The sequence below is a fragment of the Meleagris gallopavo genome, chromosome 4 (assembly GCF_000146605.3).
Source record: "Meleagris gallopavo isolate NT-WF06-2002-E0010 breed Aviagen turkey brand Nicholas breeding stock chromosome 4, Turkey_5.1, whole genome shotgun sequence".
In the NCBI taxonomy this organism is placed as follows: domain Eukaryota; kingdom Metazoa; phylum Chordata; class Aves; order Galliformes; family Phasianidae; genus Meleagris; species Meleagris gallopavo.
This window is the reverse complement of record NC_015014.2, coordinates 19,941,009-19,951,456: the sequence shown is the minus strand read 5'-3', so window position 1 is coordinate 19,951,456 and position 10,448 is coordinate 19,941,009. Positions and strand designations below refer to the sequence as shown.

General features: G+C 41.9%; 1 protein-coding gene across 3 annotated transcripts; it reads left to right on the top strand.

The window, feature by feature from the left end:
• Positions 1-2,256: 2,256 nt before the first annotated feature.
• On the top strand, positions 2,257-9,072 carry LOC104910606 (protein phosphatase 1K, mitochondrial-like). Of its 3 annotated transcripts, none has more exons than XM_031553052.1 (3): positions 2,257-3,013; positions 3,592-3,692; positions 7,985-9,072. In XM_031553052.1, exons 1-3 carry the CDS (start codon positions 2,574-2,576, stop codon positions 8,053-8,055), a joined length of 612 nt encoding a protein of 203 aa, XP_031408912.1. In that variant the 5' UTR covers positions 2,257-2,573; the 3' UTR covers positions 8,056-9,072. The 3 variants fall into 3 exon arrangements, with proteins under 3 accessions (XP_031408912.1, XP_010707995.1, XP_010707996.1); XM_010709693.3 differs by having other exon boundaries at positions 4,156-9,072; XM_010709694.3 differs by having other exon boundaries at positions 2,264-3,013; positions 7,891-9,072.
• Positions 9,073-10,448: the final 1,376 nt, after the last annotated feature.

The window sequence follows — 10,448 nt, the reverse complement described above, 5'->3', positions numbered from 1 at the left end:
TGCTGGCCGCGGCCCTAACGGGTGCGGCGTGCGGGCGCGGTATCGTCCTGCGGCCATAGCGCTGTGCTGGATGCTCAGCGTGCCTTGTGCGTCCTCCGGGGCACGGGTGGGCTTCTGCTATTTTCTCCTCTCGGTATGGAACGTTTCCATCTGCCGTGAGGCAACCTCGCTGAAAAGAGGGTCACCCTACAGCTTGGTCTACTGCTTAATCATTAACGTTAAGTGCTGCGTTTCCTCGTCCATGTATACAAACCATTCCTTTAGGTTAAATACTCGGAGGCTGACAGGATCAGACAGAGCCCCTCGCAGCAGATTTCCCCCCGCAGCCGGCTCCTTTTAGCTGCAGCACCCACAGCCTGTTTTTCCCACGTTGGCTTTTCTCAGTCTGCAGGCGTATCGGTTTGGAAAGAAACAAGCTGTCCCCAGCCGAAAGCACAACTATTTACATCACTGCAGCCATAGCATGGTTTCATGTTCCTCGCTTGCAGAGACAGCTGAAGAGCCCAACCACCATTGGGGTTCAAGAATCATAGAATCATTATGGATGGAAAAGACCATTAAGACCATCTAGTCCAGTTGTCAGCCCATCCCCACCACGACCACCAGTAAGGTGGAAAAAGGCTTTTAGGAGGTATATTTGATGGAAACAAACCTGTTAATTAGCTCTGGATGTATCTTCTGATTCACACTACGGATTCTGGGAGCTCTAAATATAGCTACTGTTTCTTGCTCATCTCTCGAGCTGACAGAAGTACAGGTTTTGCGAATTGGCAGGCTTTCAGTTTTGTTGAGCTGTGCTTGGCAGGAGGAAGTGAACGTGCTGTTGCTGTGAGTCAAGGGCAACAGGAAACAAAATCTCAAGGAAGAAAATCAGCTATTAACTACCTGCGAGTATAGTGCAATAAGGGTGAGATGTTGCAGACGTCCAGGAGTAAAATGGAAAATCACTCACGGTGGAAATGGGCCAGTTCATTCACATGGTGTCTAGGCCAAATTCATCCAGTGCAACAATATTGATTCCCAGCATTTTTGGCATTGATTGAGTTGACTGTTCCTCTGTAAATGCTAAATAAACAAATCTTTCCTCACCTAAGATACTACATTAAAGATAAACCAAGTGCATCCAAAACAACATGCTTTGAGCTGTGCAAGCTTACTGTATGCCTATAGAATGTTCACAGCCACTTTCTAATTAAACAACTGCGCTCCAAGTTATCTTTATGAATGTTCTTGCGAGCGCCCAGTTTTTGTCTGTGATTTAAAGAAAATAGTGTAAAATCATATTTCAAAATACAGATGCAATTATGATTTGAATCTGGAAAACACAATGGCAAGGCACTACAGTCCAGAATTATGTATCTCTAAGGTATGCATACTGCTCACTTTTTGCTGCTGGATTATGTCAGACCATCTGCCTTCTGCCATCTTATGTATTCTTAATCTCTTTATTATGGTATGGAATACTTTTCACTTATAGTTTTGCTCTTGGCAACTCTCCAGTACAAGCAAACATTTAGCAATAACAAGAGCAATCCCTCACTTAACTCTCAGCATGGTTAGTTACAGCGATCTGAAGGTCTAGGTCAAATCTATCTGGTGCAACAACATGGGTTTACTACCAAATGCACTCCAGCTCTTTCAAGGTTCATCATTTGGGCTGTTACTCTGCAAATAACTAAGCAAATTGCTCTGCATTTTTCAGCTTGCTCGTTGGATCAGTGTCAATGAATTGTATCTGTGCTGAGCCAACTGGTGTGTTTAATACATCCAAGCTGGAAGAGGCATCTGAAAGATCTTGCTTCCTGGGATAGCTCAGGGATTTCAGGATTGGGTAGTGAAGAACACCAGGCAGAATAGCAAAAAGCTGCATGGACAGTGTTTTGTGAAGTTAAAGTGAGCAATTGTGCATATCTACAGATAGACTTAGTGGTTGCTCTTCACCTTAAAAATATATATCATAATTCCCTTTCCAGTTCTGTTTTGAGAAGTCTTATTCAGGTTCTAATGAAATGGGACAGAACTGAATATCATGTCTCCTGTGCAGGAATTCAGCTCTTCAAAATCAAAGCAAGTATATTTTTTCCCACTCTCCACGATTCACAGCATATATGCTATAGCAATTGCTTGAGCTGTATGCATGATAAACTCATTCAACAACCTTACCTCATATTTCAACATTTTCCTAGTTTTGATGAGATAGAACAAAGTCATTATTACTCTCATTAGCTCCATCGCAACCCCAGCCACCTCTGAAAATAGGGGAATCATGATGGAGGTGGCCAGTGGAGCTGCCTTGCCTCAATTTATCTGCAGCATTCCTCATCAGAACTGTAACTGTGGGCTGGTCTGTGCAGGATTGTTTCTCGATGAGTCATTCAGAGCTCTGTAGTGTCTTCTAGGCAGTGCTGTGCTATGCACGATTAGCGGGCCTCCACTGTGAAATTGTTTCCTGAATGATGTAACTGATAGTCCCCAACTGTTGTGCTGATTCTTGATCAGTTTTCTCTTTGTTCTTGAAGACATTCCAGCTGCTGCATCTCTTTTATCCCTACGAATCTCTGGGAAGACAAGTTATGTCAACAGCTGCTTTAATCCATTTGGTAAGAAACGGAGGTTATCAAGTACGAAGGAGAGCCCTGCTGACATCCCGCCTCTTGCAAGACGAGAAGCGTTCGACAGCCGAGTGCTACATTTCCACCTCCGAACGCCGGGCATCCCGCTTCGATCCGGACGGGAGCGGGCGGCCCGCCACGTGGGACACCTTTGGCATCTGGGACAATCGCATTGATGAACCTATTCTCCTCCCACCTAGCATAAAGTATGGAAAGCCGATTCCAAAAGTCAGCCTGAGCAAAGTGGGCTGTGCCAGTCATATTGGGAAGCGGAAGGAAAATGAAGACCGCTTCGATTATGCTCAGCTGACTGAGGATGTCCTGTACTTTGCTGTATATGATGGACATGGCGGAGCGGCAGCAGCAGACTTCTGCGCTAAGAACATGGAAAGATATATCAAGTAAGTGTGCATCAACTGAACACGTGGTTAATGACTTACGGTAGAGCCTCCCTCCCTGCAACCAAAAGGGAATCGGTGCACCATATGTTGCTGCTAATCGTCCCAGGTTGTATAGGCATCTATTCCAACAGGGACAGCAGGAACACAGCAAAGGAGTAATTCCCATTACAACAGATGTGGCGTGATGTACTTCTCTTTATGTTCCCTGCCGAGGGAGCAAGCCTGGAAAGATAAGAAAAGAAAATGTGATTGTATCCACCAGGAGAGAGCAGGGAATACAGAGTGTGTGAATTCCCTGCTGTCAGATGGGGGTTATGTGATCACAGACGCGGGAGTTTGCTGACACTCCTCCGTAGCTCCCTGATATGTGCCTGAGTGTTAAAAGAGGCACTTTATCTGTTTGCAAAATTAGAGGGTTGAGCTTTCAATGCAAGTCATTAATAAAGCAGTATTACCTTTTCACTGTAATCTAGCATTATTCAATGCATGCAGGGAGGAAATAAGTCTACGAAAGAGATTGATTAAGGTGAATGCTTCTTGGTAAGAAGTCTAATTTTTTTTTCATTGTTTGTACCCAGGGAATTTGCTGTTCAGGAAGAGAACTTAGAAAAAGTTTTGAACGATGCTTTTCTAGAAATAAACAAAGCATACGAAAGGCATGCTCAGCTGTCTGCTGATGGTAGGTAAAAAATATTCTACCCTTATGAGTGTGGGGAAAAAGGGTTTGGTTACTTGCTCAGTAGTTTTGTACTAAGACTCTGAAAAAAGCCTGAAAACTGTTTTACTTAATATAGGTTTTTGCTCTAATCACTTACTGCAAACTAAACAATTGTGCTTTACTTCCCTAAAAATGAAAAAGCTATTAAAAAGTCTAGGTCAAATTTACTGGGCGAGTTATTAATCTGGGCTTCAGCATAATCCACACTGAATTTATCTTAGCATTATTCTGTCAAGAAAGGTGTTTGTCAAGTTACCAAGGAGTGATTTAAATTGGCAAGGAGCATAATCTTCCTGTGTGAGAAACAGTCTTCTTTGGGTTGTTTTTTTTGTTTGTTTGTTTGTTTTCTTTCTGAAAAGTTGCTATTCCTTTGAGTGGAAAGGAACACTGTCCAAAGTTCCCCTTTCTTTCTTGGCTGCTGCAGCTGAGGAGGAATATAAGCCAGAAGTAATACAAACGGTACCACTTCCGCACAGAGAGAATCTCCAGAGCAGCTGAGCACGAAAGGGGAAACAACAGTCAAGAGGAAAACAAGATTCGCTGTGGTAAAGCTGGCATCAGCCCCTTTAGATTTCCTTAGTCCTGGCTGTTCACAAATTCTTCTGTACATATATAGAGAGACTATGCACATTTGAAATTCCAGTCACAGCAGCTGGAGCTTATAGGGTGTAATTTGGGAAGGAGATAGAGGAGTTAGTTCACCTAGTGTTTAAATAAATAAAAAGAAAACCAAACCCAAACAACCTGTCCCAGTGCTGCTGCAGATGCTGGCAATGCAACAGGACCTTTAGGGAATGAAGTTATACTGCGTCCTTGGGGCTACTTCCACTTCCTTTAAACAATCAGCGAAAACAGTCTAGTAATGGAGTGGTTTCCTGCTCTTAAAGTGCTAACCAAACCTACCTAGATTCAAGTATTTCCTACCTGGACAAGTTGCCTGACTGTTGCAGCACTGTGAGGGATGTACAGCTTTCCTCTTACCTGGTAAGAGCTAACGTATCAGAAAAGACAATGACTCAAGTTCTGAAACACAGCCCTTAAAAAGGAGGAATTTAATCTGTAAAGCTCATTTTTCCATTATAACCTATTTTATTTCTAGGTATTGAAAACCAGTCCTGTTGTTTAAAAAGAATAATAATGGGGTAAAAAATCCAAAGTCATTTTTGACCTGTGAAGTCAGTTTTAACTGAGCTAATGATAAGGATATCAGTAGAGCAGATGAGCTTTGGATCCAAGAGTCTCCTTGTAAGCTCAGATTTAAAAAAAAACAAACAACAAACACCTACAGGCTTATGTGCTTCCCTAGATCACGACCTCTTATTTTCTGTGATTTGTTTTATTTGCACCTTGCCCAGGCCATTTGTTATTAAGACAACTCTTTATTTTGCTCATGTTCAAGTTTCAGAGCATTTCCTTGAGAAGGATGTTTGAGAACCATACTGGATATATACTGTTCTGTTACTCTGAAAGCGGTTTCTGATTATAGCATTCTGTACTTGAGACATAATGAACTGAACAAGAAAAATATTTAACAAACAAGCTGTACAGCAAGCTGGGCATTTTGGAATTCCTTGTGGGATTTTATCATACCATTTAAGTGACTAATCGGGGCTGCTCACTGAAACATAATGCAAATGCCAGCAAATTTGTGTAACAGTCAAGACACTGAACAAGCCTTCTGCATTAAGAAAGCTTGAGGACAAACAAAATAGAAGCAATCATTGAACATCTACAGGGGCCACGTCCTACAAAGTACTCAGTGTTTCTTAGGGAGGCTGAATACCTGCATACTCTTCCCACTGGAGCCAGTGGGATCTAAAAGTGCCCAGTGCTCTTGTCTGGTTGCTCAGCTGAAAATAAAGCTAAAAGGCAAAGAGTGGAGTAACAGGGTGCACAGACAAGTGCAGTTTTCTGAACAAATCAAGTTTTTTGCATATCTGTTGATTAAAAAAAAAAGTTAAATGTTTGATTGACTGTTTGGTGTGGATATTTTTGTAATTGCTGCTCTTTTGAAAGTTATGTAAAATTCAATGTTTTGCATGTATCCTTGTTAGAAGACTAATTCCGAATTGATTCAGTTTGCCAGCAAAAAAATTCTGAATAATTGTGGCTGTTCCAGATGCGATGGTCAAAGTTGCTCGGAGATGGTGGTCAGTAGTGTAACACAGGTTATCTGTCATACACTGGATGCTCAAGGCCAACCTCCTTCTGAATCCCTGCCGCAGCTGATGAAGTGCAGACAAATAACTTACTTAGTCTTGTTCCCACAGACAGCCCTGCCAGGGCTCCTTTCACTGTATTCTGTAAAAGACAGGGTGGACGGTCAGGGTGTCCAGATCTTTACTAACACACAACCAGCTTTGAAAATGAATGCCTGGGTGTTTGAAGAAACATAACTGCCAGGACATAACTACAGGAAATCCCCGTAACAAAAATCCATGAAATTTTGGCTAACACAATGCTTATGATGATATTTAGAGGGAAAAAAAACCCAACATATTATGGCAAAAATTTAACAGGACTAGAACATGAATTGTTGGAGAACGTAGCTTTGTCTTCCAAGACACTGTCCTTTCTAGGATAGTTTACAATTGAAAAACATTTGAAATTAGATTTGACAAACAAGTAGAATAATTCCTCATTTGAGTTCTCAATAAAAATAAAGTTTATGCATGTGTTCCAATACTGCTAACCTGCTTGGTGTGTGCATTCATCAGTGCTGTTGGACTGCTGTATTGACCTACAGGCTGTTCCTATATCCCCTCTGACAGTTTCACACAAAGGCATAAGAAACTTTCTTTCAGAAGCCATCTGCCACATAAATAATTTCTGATCATTAAGAGGTCAGAGATATGCCTGAGTCTTGAAGCACGGTGTTCGATCTCTCTTCAGAAACTCATTTTCATTCACTTCCGCACATTCAGATGTACCCAGTCACTGTTGAATCACTGCTAAATTAACATACAGGACACAGTAAAGGAAGTTCTCAATCAACAAATACATTATTATCCAGGGAACAAACACTAACAGAGATGGACAGTTTTCTGCTACATTGGACCAGCAGTAAAAATCTAAATGTAAAAGCTGAATAGCTTTCTTGAGTAAGGATGGATATAAACAACTGATCGTGCTCGAGGAAAACAGGACATTGCTCTGGAGAAATGGAAAACAAACCCTGCCCTGGCCTAGTGTGATCTTGTAGCGTAAATGCTGCTGCTTCTGTTCACTGCAGGCACCATCCACCACTCAGGGAAAATAACAGGCAGGCAACGTTTCCATCAACCTCCATGTTCAGTGCTCTAGCTCTAATCATGTTGACCACTCACTTCTGGAATAGCCATCTTGTTGAAACATAGCCAGGTGTTACCTGATGTGTCTATGATTGAAGGGACCTCCTGGAAATTTAATGTGCTGAGCAAACGGCAAAAGTATTTTTAAAATAATTGTATTTACAAAGTAGTATTCAGATTTTTTTAAGTTATTGTTTGAACATGTGATTATTTTTTCTTTGAATATGTTAACCTGCAACACTGAGGAAAAGGGAGAAGGAAAAGGGAGAGCTGCAGAAATGCTTACTTACATATTTCACAATGCCATCAACGTCACAAAGACCACTTTTTTATCCAGAGGTCTCAATTATTACCAAATCAAGTTAGACGATACTAATTACAGTATGATGGGGGTGTTATTGCAATGTTTGCCCACGGATCAAAAGAAGTCATTCAGTGTCTTCATTAAAATGGCCTCATTTTAGTTAGCATAGGTTTGAACTCTCAATTTTTATTTTATATGTATATATTTACATATATAAACTACCTTGGGAAAATGGGCCATATTATGTTTTGAAAATTTTCTGTAAGGTGGCCACTCTCATATGAGACAGTCATATCTGGCATCAGTACATTTGTTTGGTTGACTTTTTAATTGGACACTTGCCATCAGCCTCACAAAACAAATCTGTCTGTGGCCAAAGATGCAGTCTCTATTATGGCCAAATAGAACATTACACAGCTCATCCACTGTGGGCAAACCCAAATGACTACGTGCCCTGTTTTGCAGCCCTTGTCCTTTCATCTCCAGTGTTGCAGGTTTATTTTGTTTGAACTAAGTCCCTGGGTCAATTTCCTATTTGCCTCTGTGTACGTGTTATTTGTGGCAGACACTGTACCTGGTCAGCAGCTCTAGAACTGGAGGCCCTGGACACTATATGCTGGGCTTCAGTGGAAAGAGAGATCTGCTTAATTTTGTCCCAGGTGAAGGAGTCCAGCGGTTCCTAGCCTGGACTACTGGAAGGTTCCCACATCCTCTTTGTCACATTAGTTGAGATGACTTGCAGTAAAAAGTGTCCAGTGAGTGTTAAGAACCTATTGAAAGATCTTAGTTTTATAGTGATATTGTTAGGTAAACAAGATAAACTCTTTTAATTTTAAAAATGAGTACACGTGCTGATGCAGTGTATTTTTGTGTTATTAAATATCCTAGCAGTGGTCATAGTAAAGCATTAGAAATGTTATCTCATCGTCACTGCTGTGTTTTGGAACTGTGAGAAAAGTTGCATAATCCCTTCAGTCTGACCAGATCCATGTTCTTTCACCCCTACCTGATGGCGATTCAGTTTCAGAGCATTGGCATTTGTTTTTTTCAGAGTGCAATTCAAGAAGCAAACATTTATAAGACACAAGTTGGTACAGCCATTATCACATCTCTGTGTTGTATCTTTGATGGGTCTTCAGTACCATCCTCTGCTTCCTGATAGCAGGCCTGTTGGCCTTAAGAGTTGGCACTGTAAAGATGTACGCTTGCCTGAATGACCAAATATTTGCACTCAATCATGAATTACAGACCTCAGATCAACCTATTCTGAAATTGTATGTGTTTGTCAGCATAGTTCCAAAACAAGTGATGAGATGGGAAACTAGTGGCATTAATTTTAATGTCTAAGTAAAATATATTTTCTGCAAAGTAAGAAAGGCAGTTTTAAGTAGGTTCTTCATTTTATTTCTTTTAGCTGTTGGCTAAAACAGGTATTTTACTGAATTCACTAAAATTTCTAATCACACCACTACTTGTTATTATCTTATTTTATAAAATACCTCAAAATGAGCATAGTTCTTGCTTTAAAGTAAAAACAAGATGTCAGTGCTTACCTGAATGCTCAAGAGGGTACTGGCATCTACGTAGTTTTGAATCTTGTAGTCTGTATCACAGCTGTAACATAGACCAAGATGCATCCTGTGTCACCATGTTGAACATTCACTGTGGACTTGTTGGTTAAGTCAGTTAACCAAGTCACCGCAGCAGTAATAATACCTGTTTTAATTAATAACACAAGCTTAGTTTAGATGGCTTTGTGAGGTATTTTTTTTTGTTTCATCAACTCACTGCTTTCATCTGACAGCAAGGCTCCATGCACCCATCAGGGCGTTGTGCTGCCCACCCCAGTCCCTTCCACCATCCCAGGTCAGTGCCACAGAGCCAAAGGCAGGAGCATATGTAGTGCAGAGCTCTGCAGAAGTGGTGGTGGGAAGATCTTCAATCGTTACTCACATGAAAATAGCACTATAGCTAGGGATTCTCAATGCTAAGTAAGCCCCAAACCTCTATCTGGAAAGTAGCTTTTAAAACCTGTTACTGGAACACCTCAGTGTGCAAAAGGCCTCCAGGGGGCCTTTCAGAGGCACTTGCATAGGTTGTAAGTTCTGGGCAAGACTTGTTCCCAGCTTGGCTTTTTACTGTAAAAGCTCAAGTTAGCAGGAGCTAATGCTTTCCAGCAGAGAGACTGCTTTCCCTAACAGTGCAGCATGTTTTGCAGGAGATGCTATCTACAAAAGTACATTCTTCCTTTTAAACAGTAAGCAAGCAAAAAATGAGGGCTGGGCAGTTCTGGTATTTCATTCACCGTGGATAAATCTGCACACCTTTTCTGAAACAGGCAGACAGACTTGTTTTTCCTCTTTTTAAGCACAGGTTTTATGTCCCCTAAGCAAGTTTGCTTGCAGTAGTCACTGCAACCAGGTCCCGAAAACAGTCAGCTTAGACCACTCCTGTGCCCTGTAAGAGGAAGCCAGCAGGCTGGGGCTCCAGCTTGCCCTCTAGGCAGCAAATGTCAAATGATCCCACCAGCATACAAGGGCAGATTGCCCAGAAGCAAGCACGGCTGCCAGGTGACTTGCACTCATTTGCACTGCAATGCAAGGCAAGGCAGAATTCAGCTCTGCTTTAGTGCTGCAACCTCCAAAAAATCTGCAGGGCTGTAAGAGAACAGAGTCCCCTTCTCAAAAAGAGCAGCACTAGCTGGCAGAGCCCCTTGTCTCTTGACAAGCCATGGGGAACAAGAGGGAGATTATTAATAACAACAGCAACTGGAGAACCCCGCAGACTGCAGCCAGGAAGCGATCTGGAGGTTTTCTTCTGCTGAACTACATGCAGCTCCAATTGCAATTACTCAGCCACCCACTTCACTGCCTCACAGGAGAGGAGAACCACCAGCATTCTGGTGCATAGGGAGAAAGACAAGAACCTGTACCTTGAGAGGAACTAGTGGGACTGAAAAGCTATTTGCTACAACCTGAAAAGAAGCCATTGTGTCTCATCCTGCTTTAACTCCACTCGTCCTCTTGCATGGAGCCATGCTGTTGCACAGAAACACTGACACTCTCCACTTTTCTTCCCTCTCTGCCTCCCCATCTCAAGTCCTATATGCATGTTTGCTTTTTT

What these genes read in the sequence shown, in the direction of transcription:
- LOC104910606 (XM_010709693.3), top strand. Translation starts at nt 2,574, where the DNA reads ATGTCAACAGCTGCTTTAATCCATTTGGTAAGAAACGGAGGTTATCAA. An exon ending in AACATGGAAAGATATATCAA is followed by an intron (nt 3,014 to 3,591) that starts GTAAGTGTGCAT and finishes GTTTGTACCCAG; the next exon opens with GGAATTTGCTGTTCAGGAAG. An exon ending in TGCTCAGCTGTCTGCTGATG is followed by an intron (nt 3,693 to 4,155) that starts GTAGGTAAAAAA and finishes TGGCTGCTGCAG; the next exon opens with CTGAGGAGGAATATAAGCCA.